We start from the raw sequence: 22,320 nt of genomic DNA, 5'->3' as shown, positions 1-22,320 counted from the left end.
CAGCTCCCAAATCTCCAGCTGCCCGTCTGAGTATGAAGTAGAACAGATGGTTGAGTCTGCAGAGCTGTTTACTCATACTATAGCCTGGGAATCAGAGGTCGACTCCAGCGCTTCTGTGAATCCAGACGAGGAAATGATCTGCACTGATGCCCAGAATCTTTATGAGTCGGATCCAGGACCAGACGCAGAAGGTTCTGACCATAATGTAGACCCTCATTCCCAAACTGTAACTCCTGTTGGTGGAGACAATGAGGAAGACGATGATAAGACTCAAATACCTGATTGGAGCGACAACTTTAGTTTTTTGTCAGGGCAGGAACAGGTTGGCTCTGAGGACGACGGGTGTGATAACACACAGGGTGATGATGATGAGGTTGGAGATCCCACTTACTGTCAACCCACAGTCAGCCAAGAGATGAGGTCAGCAGAGGAGGTGGAGGAAGATGCTAGTGACGACGAGGTCAGGTTGCGCCTTCCTGGACAGAGACGTAGTACTGGAAGCACGTCAACAATTGCATCCTCAAACACAACTCTGCCTCTCACCACAAGTCGTGGTGGCTCTTCAGGTCGCATGGGTGCTAAGCCTTGCATAGCCTGGGCATTTTTTCAGATCGATAAAGATGACCCAACTCGTGTTATCTGTAACATTTGTCAGCAAAAGCTAAGTAGAGGCCAAAAAATACATAGTTTGAGTACTTCATGCATGAGCCGGCACATGGACATGAAGCATAAGTTGCAGTGGGAAGCTCAGTGTGCTACAATGCGGCCTAGCCGGCCGGGCCAACCACCGTCTGCCATATCTTGTGCATCCGCGGCCTCTTCATCCTCTGTGACTGGGGGGACAGCAGTCACACCTGTTTTGGGGCGCAGACCTGCCACCTCTTTACCCGCAACAGCCAGCGTGATTGGCAGGTCATCATTTTCTTTGGAGGTGGTAACACCAGCTGGTGTTGAGCGCTGTCCGACATCGATAGCACCACCTTTGGATCAAGGCAACCTAACATGTCCGCCTGCATCTTCCTCACAGACCGGCAGTTTGCCGGGGACACCCTTATCAACCCCGTCTAAGCACAATAGCCAGCCCTCGGTCCCTCAGATGTGGACAAGTAAAAGACCATTTCCTCCTAGCCATGAGAAAGCTAAGAGGTTGAATTTCACCATCTGCAAGCTCTTGGCTACAGAAATGCTGCCTTTCCGCCTGGTGGACACAGAGGATTTTCGAGACCTTATGTCCGTCGCAGTGCCCCAGTACCAGATGCCCAGTCGGCACTACTTCTCAAAGAAAGGTGTGCCTGCGCTCCACCAGCATGTCGCACACAACATCACCGCTTCTTTGAGAAACTCTGTGTGTGACAGGGTGCATTTCACCACAGACACTTGGACGAGTAGGCATGGACAGGGGCGTTACATGTCGCTGACTGGGCACTGGGTAACTATGGTGACAGCAGGACAAGGGGCTGCTGTCCAAGTCTTGCCGTCCCCACGAGTTGTGCGTCAATCCTCTTTATGTCAAAGTTCCTCCACTGCTTCTGCCTCCTCAACCTCCTCTCGGTCTTCCACCTGCACCCAAAGCCTGTCTGGTCATGCCACAAGCTTTCTAACTGCGCAGAAGGGATCCTGCACACCTCCTTACTATGCTGGCAGTAGGGCTCAACGTCATCAGGTGGTTTTTACTTTGAAATGTCTGGGAAATGTGAGTCACACAGCTGAGGAGTTGTGGTCAGCTCTGGAGAACCAATTTCATGAATGGCTGTCTCCACTGGACCTGAAACCAGGGAAGGCCGTGTGCGACAATGCTGCAAACCTGGGTGCGGCCCTTCGCCGGGGCAATGTCACACACGTGCCTTGTATGGCTCACGTGTTGAACCTGGTTGTCCAGCAATTTTTAGCCCACTATCCCAGACTAGATGGCCTTCTGCAGAGGGCACGGTCGCTGTGTGCTCACTTCCGCCGTTCGCATCCCGCAGCTCAGCGACTTACATCTCTACAGAAGTCGTTGGGCCTGCCACTTCACCGGCTAAAATGCGATGTGCCTACCCGGTGGAATTCAACTCTGCACATGTTGCAGCGACTGTGGCAGCACCGACAAGCCCTGGTGCAATACGTTCTGACGTATAGCCTGGGCCAACGAGATCCAGAGGTGGGGCAAATCACGCTGGAGGAGTGGTCTCAGATCAGGGACCTATGCACCCTTCTGCACAGTTTTGAAATGGCGACGAAGATGTTTAGTGCTGATGATGCCATTATCACCATGACTATTCCGGTGATTTACATGCTGGAGCACATGTTAAACAGAATTCGGAGTCAGGTGGTGGCACAAGAGGAGGTGGAGGAAGTAGAGGAGGAGGAGTTGTATGCGGAAGGGCTAACATCTGCAAGGTCCAGACGGTCGGCAGCACCAAGGCGGCAGGCATGTGAGGGTGGGGGAGATGGTTTTACCAGGGCGCATGGTAGCAGCCAAACTAGTGAGGAAGGTGCAGGAGCCGAGGAAGAAGTGGAGGACGAACTGATGGAAGACTCATCAGATGAGGGAGACCTTGATCACATTTCTGTTGTGCGAGGTTGGGGGGAGAGGACAGAGGAAGGAAGCATGATTGTTACCTCGTCACCAACACAACAGGGACTTGGTGCTCCTGGATGCGCAACACACATGAGTGCCTTCTTGCTGCACTACCTGCAACATGACCCTCGAATTGTGAGAATTAGAAATAATCCTGACTACTGGGTTGCCACACTGTTAGATCCCCGGTACAAAAGTAAATTTGCCGAAATTATTCCTGCCATAGAAAGGGATGCACGCATGCAGGAGTATCAGCAGAGACTGTTGCAGAATCTTACATGTGCTTTTCCACAAAACACCAGTGGTGCACGTAGTGAATCTCACAGTTCCAACTTGCCAACCGTGGGACCGTCAAGTGTTCAGCACTCAAACCGTAACAGAACCACAGTATCTGCTGGTAACATCAATTTTGCGGAATCATTTCACCACTTTTTTAGCCCATCCTTTGCAAGACCACAGGAGACAAGAAGTCTGACACATAGTCAACGCCTAGAGACGATGGTACAGGAGTATCTCCAAGTAAACATTGAAGCCACGACTGTGTCACTGGACCCTTGCTCTTTTTGGGCTTCCAATCTGGATAAATGGCCGGAGCTAGCCACTTACGCCTTGGAGATCTTGGCATGCTCCGCAGCCAGCGTTCTGTCTGAACGTGTGTTCAGCGCTGCTGGTGGTGTGCTGACAGATAAGCGCACGCGGCTCTCCACTGATAATGTAGACAGACTCACGTTCATAAAGATGAACAAATCATGGATCCGAAACGACTTTTCTACCCCTGTGTCATCCTGGGGAGAGTAAAAGCTTGATGATTGGTTAAAATCACCCTACCAACCGTTTTAAGCTTTCAAATTACTAATCATGTTTATCTGTATCTTGACTGGAAAATAATTTGGGCTTTGTAGCAGTGTGCAGCACTGATCCTATTAGGCCATCTATAATAAGCTCCACCAGATTTAAAATTAAAAATAATTTTTAGCTGCATCTAGCCCGGAAAATAATTTTGGGGCTCCGAGATGCGCAAGACACATAAGTGCCTTCTTGCTGCACTACCTGCAGCATGACCCTCATATTGTCAGAATTCGAAGTAATCATGACTACTGGGTTGCCACACTCTTAGATCCCCCAAACTTTTCGATCAACCTTTTCATTTTAATAAAGACCAAAAAAATGGTCATTTTTGAAATTATAAGCATTAGCAGGTTGTTAGAAACTGAAATCAAACAGTTTTCAACTCAAAACTTTATTCTAGGTGATGTTACATTTTCACATAGGACCCCTTGTTCGAAAGGAGCTTCTGAACTCTCTCGTCCATTGAATTTGTCAGGTTTTGGATGGTTTCTGCTTCAATTGTTTTGCATGAGGACAGAATACCCTCCCAGAGCTGTTGCTTAGATGTGAACTGCCTCCCGCCATCATAGACACTCCTTTTAATGATGCTCCAAAGGTTCTGAATGGGGTAGAGGTCAGGGGAGCATGGGGGTCACACCATAAGTTTGTCCCCTTTTATGCCCATATCAGCCAGAGATGCAGATGTTTTATGTGCAGCATGAGATGGTGCATTATCATGCAGAAAAATGATCTTGCTGTGAAATACACGGTTCTTCTTCTTGAACCATGGCAGGAAGTGCTGTTTGAGAAAATCCACATACATTATGGAGTTCATCTTTAGCGCCTTCAGGGATCCTAAAGGGGCCGACAATCTCTCTCCCCATGATTCCAGCCCAAAACATTACTCCACCTCCTCCTTGTTGGCGCTGTAGCCGTGTTTGCGTGGGGTGTCCATCAACCAGCCATCCTCCACTCCATCCATCTGGACCATCGAGCGCTGCACGGCACTCATCCGTGAACAAAACAGTTTTGAAATCAGTCTTCATGTAATGTTTGGCCCACTGGAGCCGTTTCTGCTTGTGTGAAGTGGATAGAGGAGGTCGACAGGATGGCGTATGCACAGCTGCAAACCTCTGAAGGACCCTGCATCTTGTTGTTCGGGGGACGTTGGAGGCACAAGCAGCTTCAAAAACTTGTCTGCTGCTATGACAAGGCTTTTTTGCCTCTGCTCTTTCAACCTGACGTAATTGCCTGTAGGAAAGAGTCCTCAATTTGCCCTTATCAGCACGCACACGTGTGTACTGTGAATCAGCTACATACTTCTTGATTGCCAAGACACTTCATCCTGATCATCGCACAATGTTGATTGTAGTCATGCCTTGACCTAAACACTCCACAATTTGTTGCTTCTCAGCAGCCGACACATCCTTTTTCTTTCCCATTTTGGCAGAAAATGTAGGCTGCTTAATAATGTGAGAGAGCCTTCTTAAGTAGTCTTGCCTTTCATTGGACACACCTGCCAAACTAATTAGCACAGGTGTCTGCAATTGCTTACAGTGATATAAAGAGCCCTGACACACATCACCATCAATGAGTTTAACTGACAAACAAACAAATTCTTCCCTTATCACTCCTAAACACTTTTTGCATAATAATTTGGAACGCAGTGTACATGTGCTTTTCCACAAAACACCAGTGGTTCACGTAGTGAATCTTACAGTTCTAACTTGCCAACCGTGGTCTGTATGGAATTGTTCAATAAAGGGCCCAAAATGAAGATAACATAGATGGGAGAGGTCTCTATGAATAGGAATTCCTAAGTATTTGATACCCTGTGAGGGCCAGGCAAAGGGAAAGTTGGACTGGATGGAATCCTATATGGATTTGGGGAGGGAGACATCGAGGGCCTCAGACTTCGCTGCATTGATTTTAAAATTTTACCATGTAACAAAGTGATCTATTTCAGCCATAACAGCAGGGATGGATATATGTGATTGAGTGATATATACTAGGACATCATCAGCAAATAGAGAGCACTTGTACTCGGTGCCTCCCACCTCAATCCACCTAATATTGGGGTTATGGCGAATTGATGAGAGCAGGTGCTCCGTCACTAGGATGTATAAGAGAGGGGACAGAGGACATCCCTGCCTTGTCCCATTGGTGATTGTGAAAGGTGATGAAAATGTTCTGACGCACCCCCTGGGCCTTGGGACACCCGGAGCCGGACCCTTTTTGGTGGATGCTGGTGGTTGTAGTCTTCGTGGCGGCGACCCGGTTCCGTGGCTCAGGGCGGTCAAACCAGTGGCGGAACTATTTATGTGGTTTTGATGTTTAAATGTCCGACTATGCCACCCGTGGATTGCGGTCAGAGTGAACCGCCGCTACAGGGCAGACCGCTGAGGCTGGTGTTGTGGGTGCAGCAGAGCGTAGCATAACTCCCCACGGGAGGAGTATAGCCTCAGGGCAGTGTATGCGGAGGATGGGGGTGATGGTGCAGGGCAGCAGCAGTAACGACACGGAGTCAGTGATGCAGTCCAGGGCCTTTACTCACAGTTCTTATTATCCAGACCACGTCTGCAGGTAACGGCTGCCCACGTCGTACTGTGCTCACCAGGTGAGGGGCTCAGACAACTCCCAGATAACTTTGGAGCACTTCACAGGACCCCCTTTGTGTGTCCTTTGTCTGGCCTTTCTTACCAACACTTCTGTCCGGCTGCCTCGGGCCTCCTCTTGGTAAACTTGGCGCCAGTTTCCCTGACCCTATGTGGTGCCTTCCTAGCGGGTGTAGCGAGGGGCTGCGCCACATAAAATGTCAGAGCCTCCGGTTTCTAGCTGAGGGTCGTTTCCTGCCTCCACTAGTTAGGGGACCGGTCTCCCCCTTTGGCCTGACCCCTCCACGCAGGTGGATTCGGGCGTGCGGTGGCGACTCGCCCGTCCACACCCCTGGGATCCCTTCATTCCTCGTTCCTGGAGCCTTCTCCGCTCCTCTTCCTTCCTTCTCCCTCTTCCAGGCCTGGGCCTCTGTTACTAGGCCCGCCTCCGGAGCAGAGCTCATGCAGAGCCCCTGCTCCCTGCCACTTCTGCTCAGACTTCTCTGCACTGAACTAAGATGGTGCCCACCTTTTATACTCCCTTCTCAATGCACCCAGGAACTGCTTCCTCCCTGCTCCTGCACTACAGGGTTCCCCTTCCTCAGTGTTCCCTCCCCCCACTCCAGCCAGGGACAGGGACTGTCGTGCCCATCTCAGGGGCATATTGGTCGCCCTGCCCCACGGCAATGTGGTGTAATGCATGCAGGTGTCGGGTCCTGATCCACACTCCATCCTTACCTGAGAGTGAGATATCACACCTCTGGGTGAGGTGCAATACGTCTGTAGCAACCGAGCCCTCAGGGTGCTACAGTTCCATTTATCTTCAGCCTAGGTGACGTATTGCGATACAGGGCCGTGATTTTGGCTATAAAAGGGTCCCCTAGACCCCTACCCCAAGCTTTTTAAGAGAATCATATATGGCGTGCCAGGAGACTCTATGGAATGCTTTCTCAGCATCCAACGAGAGTATCTAATTACAAATTTTTAACTGCATCTAGCCCAGGAAATACTTTGTGCCTAGTAGAAGTGTCTGCTAGTCAGCGGATTATCCCGGCTGTTAAGCAAGCTACACCACCTGTAGTTTAGACACTTAATTTTTTCAAAGGAAATGCTTCGGGACCATGGGATACTTAGTGAAGAGCATCAGGAGGCACCCCAAGGCATAGGGGCTGGGACTGGCAGTAGGATGCCTTGCGGTGGACAGCCGAGCTCGATCCTTATAAAAGATTTTTAACTGCAGCAGCTTTAGTGGACGCTACTGGAGCTGGAATTACCGCGGCTGCTGGCATGAGATTTGCCCTCCAATAGATCCTTGTAAATGGATTTAAAGTGTATTCATTCAAATTAGAGAGACAATTTAAATTAAAAAGCTTAGAGCTGCCTCCACCACAGGGGGGCTCGCTCGACCCACCAGCGGACAGGCACCAGTATTGGGAGAGGGGGGCTGGCCGTCAGGGTTCACCGCGGCTCTGGCACAAACCCGGCGACACGGAGGTGGCACGGGCAGGAGCGGACTGGCCGTGTCGGCTTCTCACTTTTTGGATTTTAGAAGGGCAGGACATGCCTATATCTGTGTCTCCCCCTCCTTTTACTCCTCCACCTCTTTTATTTTCGCATGACTATATGTACTTGTCACTTTTCCATGTGTTAGTTATGTCTTCTGAGCAGTTTGTCAGCTTTTGGACACCTTTGAAGGTGTTTTCTATGTGTTTCTATGTGTTTTTGTTTGCCTGCCATTGGTTTTAACGGTGTTCGAAGGTGTTCGACGAACAGTTCGGCGAACACACGGGTGTTCGACGAACCGAACCGAACTCGAACACTACGGGGGTGGCTCAACACTAGTAATGGGCTCCAAAGTGGAAGCTTGAAGCTCCTGGGCCCTAGTGTAAAATATGTAAAAAACCCCTACTTACAATGTGACATTTATAATAGTAGTGTTTCCATATGTGGCGCAAAGCCTTCTGAGCCCCCCAGACACAAGTTCACCTGTGCAATAGTTCTTTTCGTAACCTTATAGCTATGCTTTCCATAGGGTTTACTGTGAAGGTGAATTTCTTGGATCAGAGCCATTTCAATGTATACCCTTTGTCTTTCCAGGTATAGGTTGGCTGTAACCAAACACAAAGAAGTAGAGCAAACAAGCAGCAGCATTTATAACCAAAATGATCCATGGTCACCGGCAGTTCAGTTCTCTACCTTTATTGACAATGAAAGTATTCAAGATAAGGTGAGTGTCTGGGAACCTTAGGCCACATCAGTTTCCTTAGTGGCCTTTAAATATGTCATGTACAGATTGCCTTCTGGGGTGTAGTATAATCGCTACGTCATGTAGGTGGCACTAGAGTTCTAGTCCTCTTCCTCTCTGAAGAGACAATTTGCATATTTCCCAGAGGAGTATTGCGGCTTTAAAAGTCTCCTCACCTGACGTGCTTAACACGTCACTCTCCGCAAGGAGAAATATTACCCCTAGATACCGGTCTGACGCCTCTCATCCAGCTAAACCAGAACTCACACTTTGCACTGACGATGGGCAGTACCCCGAAACACAGTGTCTGCAAATTGAGTTTTTGGTCTTGGCTTTTTATCCTAAGTCATGTGATAAGGCTCATTAAGGGGTCACTATTGTCTTTTAGGATTGCTACTTCCTGTAGGTGGCACTAGAGTTCTAGTCCTCTTCGTCTCTGAAGAGACAATTTGCATATTTCCCAGAGGAGCATTGCGGCTTTAAAAGTGTCCTCACCTGACGTGCTTAACATGTCACTCTCCGCAAGGAGAAATATTACCCCTAGATACCGGGGTGTAGTACAGAAACTTAATCCAGTAACCTATTTGGGCAAAAACCACAACATAAATTGAAAGAAATGGGAATAAGACTTTCTTCTGATGATCATACCTGAACATGATCCCAGTCCGGCAAGTGCTCATAATCTTATATACCTCAAATTGTGGACATGACCATTTGGAAATGTAAAAGCTTCATGTGGCGTAATTTTCTGCCACTAACTATGCATTATATAGCCATACATGTTAGATAGAAATAGTTGATGGGTGAACATTTTTTAACTCCTTCCTGTGGCAACCAATTTTTGTGTTTGAGTTTTTGTTTTTCCTTCCCCTACTTCCAAGAGTCATAACTTTTTTATTTTTCTGTCATTGTAGCCATTTTTTGTTGGAAAATTTCTACTTTTGAATGACACCATTATTTTTTCCATACAATGTATTGGAAAACAAGAAAAAAATATTCCAAGTGCAATGATGGGGTAAAAATAAAAAAATGTGATTCTGCTGTAGATTTTTGGGTTCTGTTTTTACAGAGTTCATGGTGCAGTTAAAATGACCAGCAAAAAATGGGAGCTTTTTCCGGGTCCAATCGCTGCCATTTCAAATCATTGGTGACCTGTGATCATGTTGCGGTGGGGCTGATGGGTGCCCAAATTGATGCCTTACAGGATCATGTATCTTAAATGCCATTGTCCAAGATTGACAGTGACAGAGGTTTGAACAGCAGTGATTGGAGATTAGCTCTGATTGCTGCTGTTAGCGACAGATGCCAACTGTGTAATACACCTGGTATCTTCTGGGAATGGTTCGTGTTCAGCTCCTGAGCCCCCTCCGTACACCTGCATCCGGCGTGAGGCATACATGTATGTCACATGTCAGTAAGGGGATAAAATAAAAAAGTATATGGTGTTCTAGAATTTTGTCATAAATATTTTAGTTAATATTATAAATTACTGTTGTTTTGCACAGTTGTTAATGTTAGCAGGTAGGTTAATACTTGGTCATTGGAATCAAATTTAATACCTCATGTTTTATTTATAGGATTTGGTGGCTTGGATAACCACTGGTTTCTTGCACATTCCCCATGCAGAAGATATCCCTAACACAGTGACTGCGGGAAATGGAGTAGGCTTTTACCTTAGACCGTACAACTATTTCGATGAGGACCCTTCAGTCTTTTCGGCAGATGCTGTGTATTTCCAGCCTCATCAGGATCTCAGTTTATGCAGTGTTAATCCTCTAGCTTGTCTGTCACAAACAGCCTCATGTGCTCCGAAAACGCCTCCCTTTACTTACAATGGCTTTGATAACACATATATTGTAATCTAGCAAACTTGATATCTCTGAGGCTTTAAACTTCATTTTGTTTTATTTTTTAAATAAACCATAAAAATTGATGAGGCCAAATAAAAGTATTAGTACATCTCTAAATTCAGTTTCAGATTACATAGGAGTTCCGCACTAGTATAGCCAATTTTGGCAGTTTTCATAGAGGACAGGCACATAGTGATGGAGGTGTCATCAGATCCAGACGTTGGGTAGACAGATATCTGCCTGTTCTTGGACCACCGTGTAGAAATGATGAAGCAGGGTTTTGATCCCACTTTTTTTCTTAAGGCTACGGCCCCTCTATCAGTATTTGGTCAGTATTTATAAGCCAAAATCAGGAGTGGAACAATCAGAGAAAAGGTATGATAGAAACAAGTCACCAATTCTGCATTTGTCACCCACTCCTGGTTTTGGCTTACAAATAGTAAGGAAAAATACTGAGCAAATACTGATAGAGGGGTTGAAGCCTTAAATAGATAAGGATCAGTTCATCGTACAGCGATTTCCCAGATTTTTGAAAATCATGGTGTGCCTATATAAAGTTCCTCCAAAACCTTAAAAGCATTAGTATTCAGCCTCATTCATTGTATTTGGTTGAAATATCCAGTGTTGTCACATTGTAACCACATTTACTAACACATCTACAAATTAAAAAAAATAATAATTATTGAGCATAACCCTTTGTAGCATGAAGCATTGTACACTTTTCTCACCTTCAGGGCATGCTCACACTGGCGTATAACACAGCCGAGTGCTAACTGATTTTTTATTGGACAGCACTGGTACCAATGTTATACTATGGGGCAGAGCAGATCAGCGATTTTTTTTTCTCATGCTGATTAGGCATGAGAAGACAATTGCAGCCTGTTGTGAATGCATCCGATCAGATTACACGCACCCATACAAGTCTATGGGTGAGTGTGAAACATCAGACTGCACTCGGATATCATCTGACTGCAGTCCGATGTACCCACACAGAGACAATGGAGAAGATGGAGAAATTAAGTTCTCCATCTTCTCCGCATTTGTGCTGCAATTCTCATGCGAGAAAATCAGATGACACTCGAATCAAACTCTTACAGAGTGTGAGCAGAGTGTCATTAGCATAATCAGCCTGATTCTCTGGCATAAGAGAACCAACGCTCGTGTGAGCGAGCCCTAAAGGAAATCTGTCAAGAGGTATTTACTATTTAATCTGAGACCAGTTTAATGTAAGGGCAGAGATCCTGATTCCAGCCATGTATCACTTAACTGGGCTGTGTGTTGTTGTTTCAATAAAATCATGTTTTATCAGCAGGAGATTATCACTACAGGACTAGTTGTCTCTTGCGACTAATTGGCAGATTTCTGCCTATGCACATTGAACACAGACAACGACCAGTGATTTGGATAGGGTTATACAGGGCTCAGCATTCAGAGAACTTGTAGATCTGTAGCAGAGAAAACAGTGATTTTTATCAAAATCCCAGCATGAAGCTCAGTAAGTGACACATCACTGGAATCAGGGTCTCAGCCCCTAAATTATGCTGCTCTCAGATTACATAGTAATACTCTGGTGACAGATTTACTGTAATTCACATGTTAACTTTTCACATAAGAATTGTTTCCGTGTATTTCACAGATAGAACTCGTACCTATTATAGTCTATGGAGCTGTTCACATGTTTGTGTATTTTTGCGGACTGAGACATGTCCAATTTTCATCTGAGTAACTGACCAAACTTGCCAATGTAAGTTTATGGGTCCATGAAAAATAAGACAGCACTTGGATGCCATCTCTGTACTGTATTTTCCATGGTCTGTCTGATAGTGAAAGTTTGAGTAACCTGCATAATTATTTTATTTTTTTTTCATATGAGAAAAACTGATGAAACTCTGATGGCAAAAACTGACACACTGATTCAAGTCTAATGAAACTCTGATAAGAAAAGCTGATGAAACTTGGACCATTTTTTGCATATGAGAAAAATCACTGACGTCTGAATAAGCAATAAGATGCCTTTACACTGATAACCAGGAACGAGTGTACCTACTAAAGCTTGTTTCCCAGTTAACTGCTTATCTAAACAGATTGCCAATCACCTGACGGACAAGCGAAATAACTGTTCGTCAGGTGAAATGATTTTTAAGCTTGCTAAATGTTCTTGGGGGAACTTTGTCCTGTGTAAACAGGACATGCTCTGCCCTTAAAATGTATATGCTATGTGCACAGAACTATGTATTTATGATTGTTCTGTGCGCATGAAAGTGCGGTCGACCTTTTTACGTAGACTAGGAAATGCCTGCCAATTGGCTTGCGTGTAGGTACCATTCATTTTCCTGGTCAAAGTTCCAGTGAAAGACAGCTAAATTGGTGCAGTTAAAAGGGTTTTAAGTAAAATAATTTTTGGAAAAAGTGAAACAAATTATGAACTCAAAACAAAGATCTAAGGGATCTTGGATACTATATGTTTCTGTATTTCTCCCTGACAAATAAAAAGAATATCTCAACAGAAATTCTAGTGTTGTATTTTTTTATTTGCTCAATGTTTTCAATTGATAAAATGTAAGTCTTAGTATTCCATCCAGTCAGTAGAAAAAAAGTGGCATTAAAGAAGTTGTCCACCACTAGGACAACTCCTTGTCATCGCCCACACTTGGCCCCCATTAAAATAAAAAAGCTTATACTCACCCCCCGCAGTGTCGGCACTCACTCTCCCAGGTCTCCTGTGCTGCTGTTGTGACATGTGACCCCGGCGCCCAATCAGCGCTGGCGTTACTGTCCCCGCCTCCTGTCAAATTGAATATGAAGGGGAAGTTAGAGAGCAGCCACAGCCTGGACTTCCCCTTCATGTTCAATTTGACAGGAGGCGGGGACAGTAACGCCAGCGCTGATTGGGCACCGGAGTCACGTGTCACAGCAACCAAGTGAGTGCTGACACCTCTGGAACGGCGCCAGAACGGGAGGTGAGTATAGGCTTTTTTATTTTATCGGGGCCAAACATTTAGATCAAGAAGGGGTTGCCCAAGTAGTGGACAACCCCTTTAATGCTAGGAACACCTGTGCTATCCCATCTTGTCTTGCCTGTGTTTATCTTTCTGTAAAGGGTTGCATGATTGGTCCAATTCCAGTCAATTACAAACCATGTGAATGCCCAGAAAAGTTAAACTAATGGAAGATGAAGTTTCCTGGTAAAGCAGCCACTTTTTATTACCATATCAGCTAGACTCCTCCCAATCAAACATTGATGATACAGTATATCCTAGCAAAATGGCACCAACATCTATGCTGATTGCTAAACAACACATGTAATTTGGTGAATATACACTAAATGGACTGTATTGCGAAAAGCTATAAAGCAGAAATCTAGAGTGATATAAAGACGTCATGTGCACTGATGGGTTGCCAATGCACCAAGGGGCATGCTGAAGGCTTCTGTTGCTGCTATCTGCTGTATTGGTGCTCCTGTGAAATAGGAGACCAGATATTTTCCTGTATTTTGCAATACTGTTGAATTTCAGTATATAGAACAAGCAATGAAAGGTTCATGTCCCCTACGAGGATACAAAAAAATAAAATATACAGTATATATAAAAATATAAAAGTTTACTCTCCTTATCCATTCATAAAGAATAAAAAAAATAAACATATTTGTCTTCGCGGTGCCTGTAAAAGTCCAGTCTATCAAATTATAAAATTATTTAAATCATATGTTAATGCCCCCCCCCCAAAAAAAAGAAATAGAAAAGCACTTCCCCCTAAAAAGAACAAGAAATGCTCAAAACATCATATCATATGCACTACAAAATGGTATAAATTCAAATGTCACCTGTGCATACATAAACAAGCTCACATGCAGTCTTAGAAAATGGCTATGCAAACCAAATTATTTTTTTTACAATTGTAAGATGGTGACCGGGACGGTCATGCGCCTCTTTCCCTTTTGTGAATATATTGTTCTACTCTGTCTTTATATATACTGTGTGCAGAATTATTAGGCAAGTTGTATTTTAGAGGATTATTTTTATTATTGATCAACAACTATGTTCTCAATCAACCCAAAAGATTCATAAATATCCAAGCTTAATATTTTTGGAAGTTGGAGTGGTTTTTTTTTTGGATTTGGCTATCTTAGGAGGATATCTGTTTGTACAGGTAACTATTACTGTGCAGAATTATTAGGCAACTTAATAAAAAACAAATATAATCCCATCTCACTTGTTTATTTTCACCAGGTAAACCAATATCAGTGCACAAAACTTAGAAATAAACATTTCTGACATACAAAAACAAAAACAATTAGTGATCAATATAGCCACCTTTCTTTATGATGACACTCAACAGCCTTCCATCCATAGATTCTGTCAGTTGCTTGATCTGTTTTCGATCAACATTGCATGCAGCAGCCACTACAGCCTCCCAGACACTGTTCTGAGAGGTGTACTGTTTTCCCTCCCTGTAGATCTCACATTTTATGATGGACCACAGGTTCTCTATGGGGTTCAGATCAGGTGAACAAGGGGGCCATGTCATTATTTTTTCTTCTTTTAGACCTTTACTGGCCAGCCATGCTGTGGAGTAGTTGGATGCATGTGATGGAGCATTGTCCTGCATGAAAATCATGTTTTTCTTGAACGATACCGACTTCTTCCTTACCACTGCTTGAAGAAGTTGTCTTCCAGAAACTGGCAGTAGGTCTGGAAGTTGAGCTTCACTCCATCCTCAACCCGAAAAGGTCCCACAAGTTCATCTTTGATGATACCAGCCCATACCAGTACCCCACCTCCACCTTGCTGGCGTCTGAGTTGAAGTGGAGCTCTCTGCCCCTTACTGATCCAGCCTCTGGCCCATCCATCTGGCCCATCAAGAGTCACTCTCATTTCATCAGTCCATAAAACCTTTGAAAAATCAGTCTTAAGATATTTTTTGACCCATTCTTGACGTTTTATCTTATGTTTCTTGCTCAAAGGTGGTCGTTTTTCAGCCTTCCTTACCTTGGCTATGTCCCTGAGTATCGCACACCTTGTGCTTTTTGATACTCCAGTAACGTTGCAGCTCTGAAATATGGCAAAACTGGTGGTGAATGGCATCTTGGCAGCTTCACGCTTGATTTTCCTCAATTCATGGGCAGTTATTTTGCGCTTTTTTTGGCCAACACGCTTCTTGCAACCCTGTTGGCTATTTGCCATGAAACGCTTGATTGTTCGGTGAAAACGCTTCAAAAGTTTGGAAATTTCAAGACTGCTACATCCCTCTGCAAGACATCTCACAACTTTGGACTTTTCAGAGCCGTCAAATCTCTCTTCTGACCCATTTTGCCAAAGGAAAGGAAGTTGCGTAATAATTAAGCACACCTTATACAGGGTGTTGATGTCATTAGTCAACACCCCTCCTCATTACAGAGATGCACATCACCAGATTTACTTAATTGGTAGTTGGCTCTCAAGCCTATGCAGCTTGGAGTAGGACAACATGTATAAAAAGTATCAAAGTGATCAAAATACGCATTTGCCTAATAATTCTGCACGCGGTGTATGAATATATAAATGTCTAATGTCTGTTACAGGGACAGTATATGTTAGGAGTGGATGGTATATTAGATTAGGAACTGGGTACAGTGCAGTGGTGGGCACAACAGGATAGAAATAGTTAATATATTTAGTAATAGCTCCAGTGTAGAAGGAGCCGGGATAGTAACAGAGTAGTTTGCCAAGCAACCGACGGAGACGGTTGATGATTGGTCCAGTTGAAAAGTGGGAGGAGTTTTGGCCAAAGGAGAGCAATGGTTATTCCTGTCAGAAATCAGTTCTGTCAGAGATGTCGTAGTTAGTGGTAACGTTTAAGTCTGTGCTGGAGGAAGACTGAGGAGAAGTTCAGGGCCCTGGGGGCCGAAGGTCAATAGAGATACAGACAGATGATTGGAAAAGAGTTAGGCAGCTTGGGGAACGATAAAGCGGACAACTCTGAGGAAAACTCCCTAAACGTCCGAGGTCTATGGCGTGTAGAAGGACTGATGGAGACAGCCTTCACTACTCCCAAGGTGGGGAGAATGGGCGGGGACATACCTGAGGAGAATAGGACCGTGTTCTGGGAAGCTATGGTACCGGGGAAACTAACTCTGAGGACAGGAAGGGACAGAAGAGAGGATAAAAACTGTAACAGAGCTGCTTAAAAGACTATCTGTGACTAAAACTGAACAAACGGAGTTAACCCCTTTATGACCGGAGCATTTTCCGTTTTTGCATTTTCGTTTTTTTCTCCCTTTGTTCCCAGAGCCATAGCGTTTTTATTTTTTGGGCAATATGGCCATGTGAGGGCTTATTTTTTGCGGAACGAGTTGTACTTTTAAACGTCATTACTGGTTTTACCATATCGTGTACTGGAAAACGGGAAAAAAAATTCCAAGTGTGATGAAATTGCAAAAAAATGCAATACCACAGATGTTTTTTTTTTTTTTTTTTACCACGTTCACTGAATGCTAAAACTGACCTGCCATTATTATTCTCCAGGTCATTACGAGTTCGTAGATACCTAACATGTATAGGTTCTTTTTTATTTAAGTGGTGAAAATAAAATCCAAAATTTGCTAAAAAAAAATAAATAAAAAAATGGCGCCATTTTCCGAGACCCATAGCGTCTCCATTTTTATGAATCTGGGGCCGGGTGAGGGCTTATTTTTTGTGCACCGAGCTGAAGTTTGTATTGATACCATTTTGAGGTAGATCCGATGTTTTGATCGCCCGTTATTGCATTTTATTGCAATGTTGCGGCGACCAAAAAAACATAATTCTGGCGTTTAATTTTTTTTTTTATCATTTCGCCGTTTACCGATCGGATTAATTCTTTTTTTATATTGATAGATCGGGCGATTCTGAACACGGCGATACCAAATATGTGTATGTGGGATTTATTTTTTATCATTTTATTTTGAATGGGGCAAAAGGGGGGTGATTTAAACTTTTATATTTTTTTAATTTTTTTCATATTTTTAAAAACTTTTTTTTTTCACTTTTTGCTGCTTCTATAGTCTCTAGTGTTGAGCGAACATGCTCGACACTGCTCGGTACTCCCCCGAGTATCACGCTACTCGGGATGTTCGGCGAGCACCGAGCATTTCCGGGTTACTCGGGCGGGAGCTCGGGTCTCCGCCCTGCATGTTTGGCGCTCTTTACAGAGCCAATGAACATGCAGGGATTGTCAGCCAGTCACTGTAATGCCGCAGCCATATTAGTTGTGGGCATTACATTGATTGGCTGGCCGCACAGCGTTACCTCGAGTATTTAAAACCGGGCGCCGCCATCTTGGACACAGACGGCTGTGATCAGACAGTGTAGGGACAGCGCTGCTGATTTAGGGAGAGATATATACTGCAAAATAGTTAGTGTAGGGTCTGTAAAGGCTGCCAGATCAAACAAACAGTCCTTCTCAGGACTAAAATCCATCCCAGATATCAGACAGGCAGGCAGGCTGTATAGGAGACGCAGTGGTTATACCAGCAAACGCTGCATTACTGTCCTGTGTGCTCCTGTTGCTGAAATTGCTGGACTTAGCTCCAGGTCTCGGGGGCCAGGAAAAATCCTTTTTTTTTCATCTAAATCCTCTTTTTTTTTTCCTCCTTCACACTGTACAAATACCCATCTTATTAACCTTTTGGTGTCCCCAAAATATATCTGTTGAAAATAGTCTGGTGTAGGCCCGAGAAATAGAAGTGTGGTTTTGCAGTTCCACGGGTCAAATCTCTATATTATCCTGCTTTTGGCATTTTTTGCTGTAAAGAAAAACAGTAGTGTCTCCTGATTGTTCAGGCACAAATATATCTGCTGAAAATAGTCTGGTGTAGGCCCGAGAAATAGAAGTGTGGTTTTGCAGTTCCACGCGTCAAATCTCTGTATTATCCTGCTTTTGGCATTTTTTGCCGTAAAGAAAAACAGTAGTGTCTCCTGATTGTTCAGACACAAATATATCTGTTGAAAATAGTCTGGTGTAGGCCCGAGAAATAGAAGTGTGGTTTTGCAGTTCCACGCGTCAAATCTCTGTATTATCTTGCTTTTGCCATTTTTTGCCGTAAAGAAAAACAGTAGTGTCTCCTGATTGTTCAGACACAAATATATCTGTTGAAAATAGTCTGGTGAAGGCCAGAGAAATAGAAGTGTGGTTTTGCGGTTCCACGGTATTATCCACTTTTGGGCCATTTTTACCTAAAAAAAACCTCCCAAAAAAACAGTTTGAGTGTGTCGCTCACTGTTCAGCCACAAATATATCTATTTAAAATTGTCTGGTATACCCCAGTAAACAATAACTGTGGTTTTGCCATTCCATGGTAAAAAATCTCTATTATTCAGCTTTTGGTATTTTTTCCATAAAGAAAAACAGTAATAGTTTCTCCCTGAGTTTTCAGATTGTTTAAAAGAGTCGGGTGTAGGCCAGAGAAATAGAACTGTGGTTTTCCTCTTCCACGGTTCTAATCTACTTTTTATTACCCTTTTTCCATTGATAGTGCGAGTGTAAGCTATTTTGCTTCCTTTACAATGGGCAAGGCGCGTGGGCAAGGGACGTGGAACTGGACGTTCTGGTGATGGTGCGTGCAGAGGACGGGGCCGTGGCCAAGGTGAAAATGTGCCACAACCAACAGCCACATCTTATCGCTCCCACTTCTTGACCGAATTACTAGGGAAGCACAGAACAACCCCAGTATTGTGAACTGATCAGTGTGAACAGGTTATTAATTGGATAGCAGATAATACTTCCAGTTACCTGAGCACCATCACCTCCAGTCTGTCTTCCACACAGTCAACTCTTAGTAGCCGTGAGTCTAGACCGCATACTCCTCCTCACCCTGATGCTCCTTCCTCCCACCATGCCGAGTGTCGTCAGACAGCAACTGATCCCACACTTGGACACTCTGAAGAGCTGTTCACTGGTCCATTTCCATATTTGTGCCCCTCGCCTGCTCCGCTTGAAGTGGTGAAAGAGGAGATCCCATGTAGCGTGCCCAAATATTTGTACAGCCACAGCCACAGGAAGTCGACACTGGCAATTTGTCACAAGTAGTGTTGAGCGATACCTTCCGATATCGGGAAATATCGTATCGGATTGGATCGTACCGATACCCAAAAAATATCGGATATCGCCGATTCCGATACCGGAAACCAATGCAAGTCAATGGGACACAAATATCGGAATAAAAATAAACCCTTTCTTTCCTTGTAGGCTAATTCTATATGAAGGAAAACAACTAAGAATAATGTAGAATGTATTACATGAAAAGCCGACAATTCAGCAGCGGCATACACCAGTACCCGACAATTTAGAACAGAAAGAATAGAACATCACACATAGATTAGATAGATAGAAACATGTCAGTCACATATATAAGAAGTACAGTGACAGTGCTGCTTACTGTACTTGTCATTTAGTGTTAAAATAAAGGATTTATTAAAAAAAAAAGTGTTTTCATGCACCGTCTCTTTAAAAAAGCCGGCCGGCAATTCAGCATCGGTACCCGACAATTTAGAATAGAAAGAATAGAGAATCACACATAGATTAGATAGATAGAAACATGTCAGTCACATATATAAGAAGTACAGTGATAGTATTGATTACTGTACTTGTCATTTAGTGTTAAAATGAAGGATTTATTAAAAAAAAAAATTGGCGTGGGGTTCCGCGTAATTTTAGTCTCTAGCGGAGGTTAAGCAGATGGCTGGGGCAGATGTTTGAAGCCTGGGAAGGGGGTAATACCCACGGAGCTTCCCAGGCTACTAATATCAGCCCCCAGCTGAATACCTAGCCTTTACTAGCTATTAAAATGGGGGACCCCCCAAAAAATGACGTGGGGTCCCACTTATTTTAATAGCTAGCAAAGGCTAGGCAGACAGCTGGGGGCTGATATTAATAGCCCAGGAAGGGTGCCATGAATATTGGCCCCCTCCCAGGCTAGAAACACCAGCCGTCAGCCGCCCCAGAAATGGCACATCCATAGGATGCACCAATTCTGGCACTTAGCCTCGCTCTTCCCACTGCCCTGTAGCGGTGGCAGTGGGGTAATAGGGCTGGGGTTGATGTCAGCTTATAATGCCAGCTGACATCAAGCCCAGGTTAGTAATGGAGTCGTCTATAAGACACCCCCATTACTAACCCCATAGTCAAAGTTAATGCAGGCACGTGGAGGCCACACACAATACTGAGCCTCATTTTGACTTGTTTTAAGGACATTACATTGAAGTTGGATTAGCCTGTAGTGTGTTTTTCCACTTTAATTTTCCCGGTGTCTCCAAATCCAGGCCTCCATTCGTTAATAAATTTGATTTCCATTGATGATTTTTGTGTGATTTTGTTGTCAGCACATTCAACTTTGTACAGAACAAAGTATTCAATGAGAATATTTCATTCATTCAGATCTAGGATGTGTTATTTGAGTGTTCCCTTTATTTTTTTGAGCAGTGTATAATAACAAATACGGGCAGTCAGCTTCCAATACCTGCTCGCTGACTGATTCCTCAAGTTCCTGCTAAAGAAGGCAAGCAGTCACATACCTACACCAAGTACCTGGAGTGACGGAACTCCTCACCAGCCTCAAGGCTGTGCGGAAACTAGGTTCCACAACCACCGGGGCCATTCGGTCTCCAGCCACTCCGTGTCCAGTGCCTGCTACTGAAACTGATCCCACTGGAAGCGAGACAATGCATCAGCTATTGAGTTCTGAAGCCCAGACACATGATCAGCATGAAACCATACACTGAAATCTAGAAATCTGAGCACTAGATGGCGCAACAAAGATAAAACCAATAGCGAATTGGCTGAAAAATTGTTAATGCAGTGCACTACACTTAGATTGTCACAAAAGAAGCGTACCCTCCTGTTCCTGAGCTCTGTCTACCAGACCTTCAAAGCTACAATGATAGGAAACATTTCTAACAATGCCAAATTCCTGATCAAACTTGCAGCTTTCCATGTCTCCTGATATTCACCCACACACCATCTACCATCAAAGTAGGCACTGAAGCCACAAGAACCGGACGCGTCCATGAACACCACAAGTCGACTTTAGACACTACCTGATCTAATCATACTGACCTTCCATTGTATGATTAAAGAAACTGTGCCCAAACAGCCAATTCCGCTTTGTGCTCTGCGTTTAATCGCACATAGTGCATAGGAGCCTTAGTACCAGCCATAGCCTCGGCCAATCTCCTTGAGAACACTCTGCCCATGTGCCCACCATGGGAAGAATTCTGCAATCATAATTGAGCTTGCCCAAAAGAGATTGTAATTGGCCTGCACCGCATCCTACAGACAAACCTTCAAATCCCTTAACTTATCCACCAGTAAGCGGCATTCCATCTTAACAGTTTCCAGCTCAATACCTGAAAACGTGAAAACCGTTGAAAGGCTCCATTTTTTTTCCGGAGCTAAAGGAATAACAAAATGGGGAGCCACCTGCTAAATCATCCTAAGCAACAATTCACAAACTGTGGAACCAGCCTGACGGTACACAAAAAGTCATCTAAGTAGTGCAAAACAGAATTCACTTCAGATTCTTCCTTCACTACCTACTCAATGAAACAACTAAACTTTTCAAAGTATGAGCACGAAATCGAACAACCCAGCGATAAACAACAATCCATATAAAATTTACCTTCCCAAGAACAACCGAGAAATTAAAAACTCTCTGGAAGTACCAGCAGTAAGCGAAACACAGATTCATTGTCTGTTTTTGCCAAAAGAACCCCTTTGCCTAACTTTCCCACTCAGTCCACCCCCTTGTCAAACGAAACGTAAGAAACAGACACCAACTCAGGATCGATTCCGTCATTAACTCAATTGCCAGGAGGATACTGCAAATGATGTATTACCCTAAATTTGTTAGGCTCCTTTTTTGGGACCACCCCCAATGGGGAGACACACAAATAAGACCAGGGGAGCTCCAAAAAGGGGCCCGCCATACACAAGCAACCTCCTTATCCAGTTTGTCTTTGACCACTGTCGCATGAACACAAGCAGACAAAAAATTCTTTGGTGGCATGACACATGGCCCTCCATTTGATGGGATCTTAAAACCAAACCTGAACCCTCCCTTAACAAATCAGCCGCCTCCTTATCCAGATACCTGTTTAGAAACGGCAGCATCCGATCTACTTTAACATGCGTTGTCCCTTTTTGAAAAATTCTAACCTGGTATGCCTTTACCTTTTTTAAAACACTTAGCGTGACTGGGGGACCCTCCACAACCTGAACATTCGTTTTAAA

The 22,320-nt window shown here is 44.3% G+C and overlaps 1 protein-coding gene across 4 annotated transcripts in view; it reads left to right on the top strand.

Moving 5' to 3' along the window:
* LOC141272683 (amine oxidase [copper-containing] 3-like) overlaps positions 1–12,573 on the top strand; it is a 64,226-nt gene extending 51,653 nt beyond the window's left edge. For all 4 annotated transcript variants that reach the window (XM_073683642.1, XM_073683645.1, XM_073683644.1 and 1 more), the window contains exons 3-4: positions 8,080–8,209; positions 9,805–12,573. In XM_073683642.1, coding sequence (XP_073539743.1) covers positions 8,080–8,209; positions 9,805–10,092 — 418 coding nt within the window. In that variant the 3' untranslated portion in view covers positions 10,093–12,573. The remainder of the gene's footprint in view (positions 1–8,079; positions 8,210–9,804) is intronic.
* Positions 12,574–22,320: the final 9,747 nt, after the last annotated feature.

This window comes from Phyllobates terribilis, unplaced genomic scaffold (assembly GCF_046119375.1).
Source record: "Phyllobates terribilis strain yellow unplaced genomic scaffold, ASM4611937v1 Scaffold_5__5_contigs__length_657084704, whole genome shotgun sequence".
In the NCBI taxonomy this organism is placed as follows: Eukaryota; Metazoa; Chordata; class Amphibia; order Anura; family Dendrobatidae; genus Phyllobates; species Phyllobates terribilis.
This window is presented reverse-complemented; position numbering and strand designations above follow the sequence as displayed.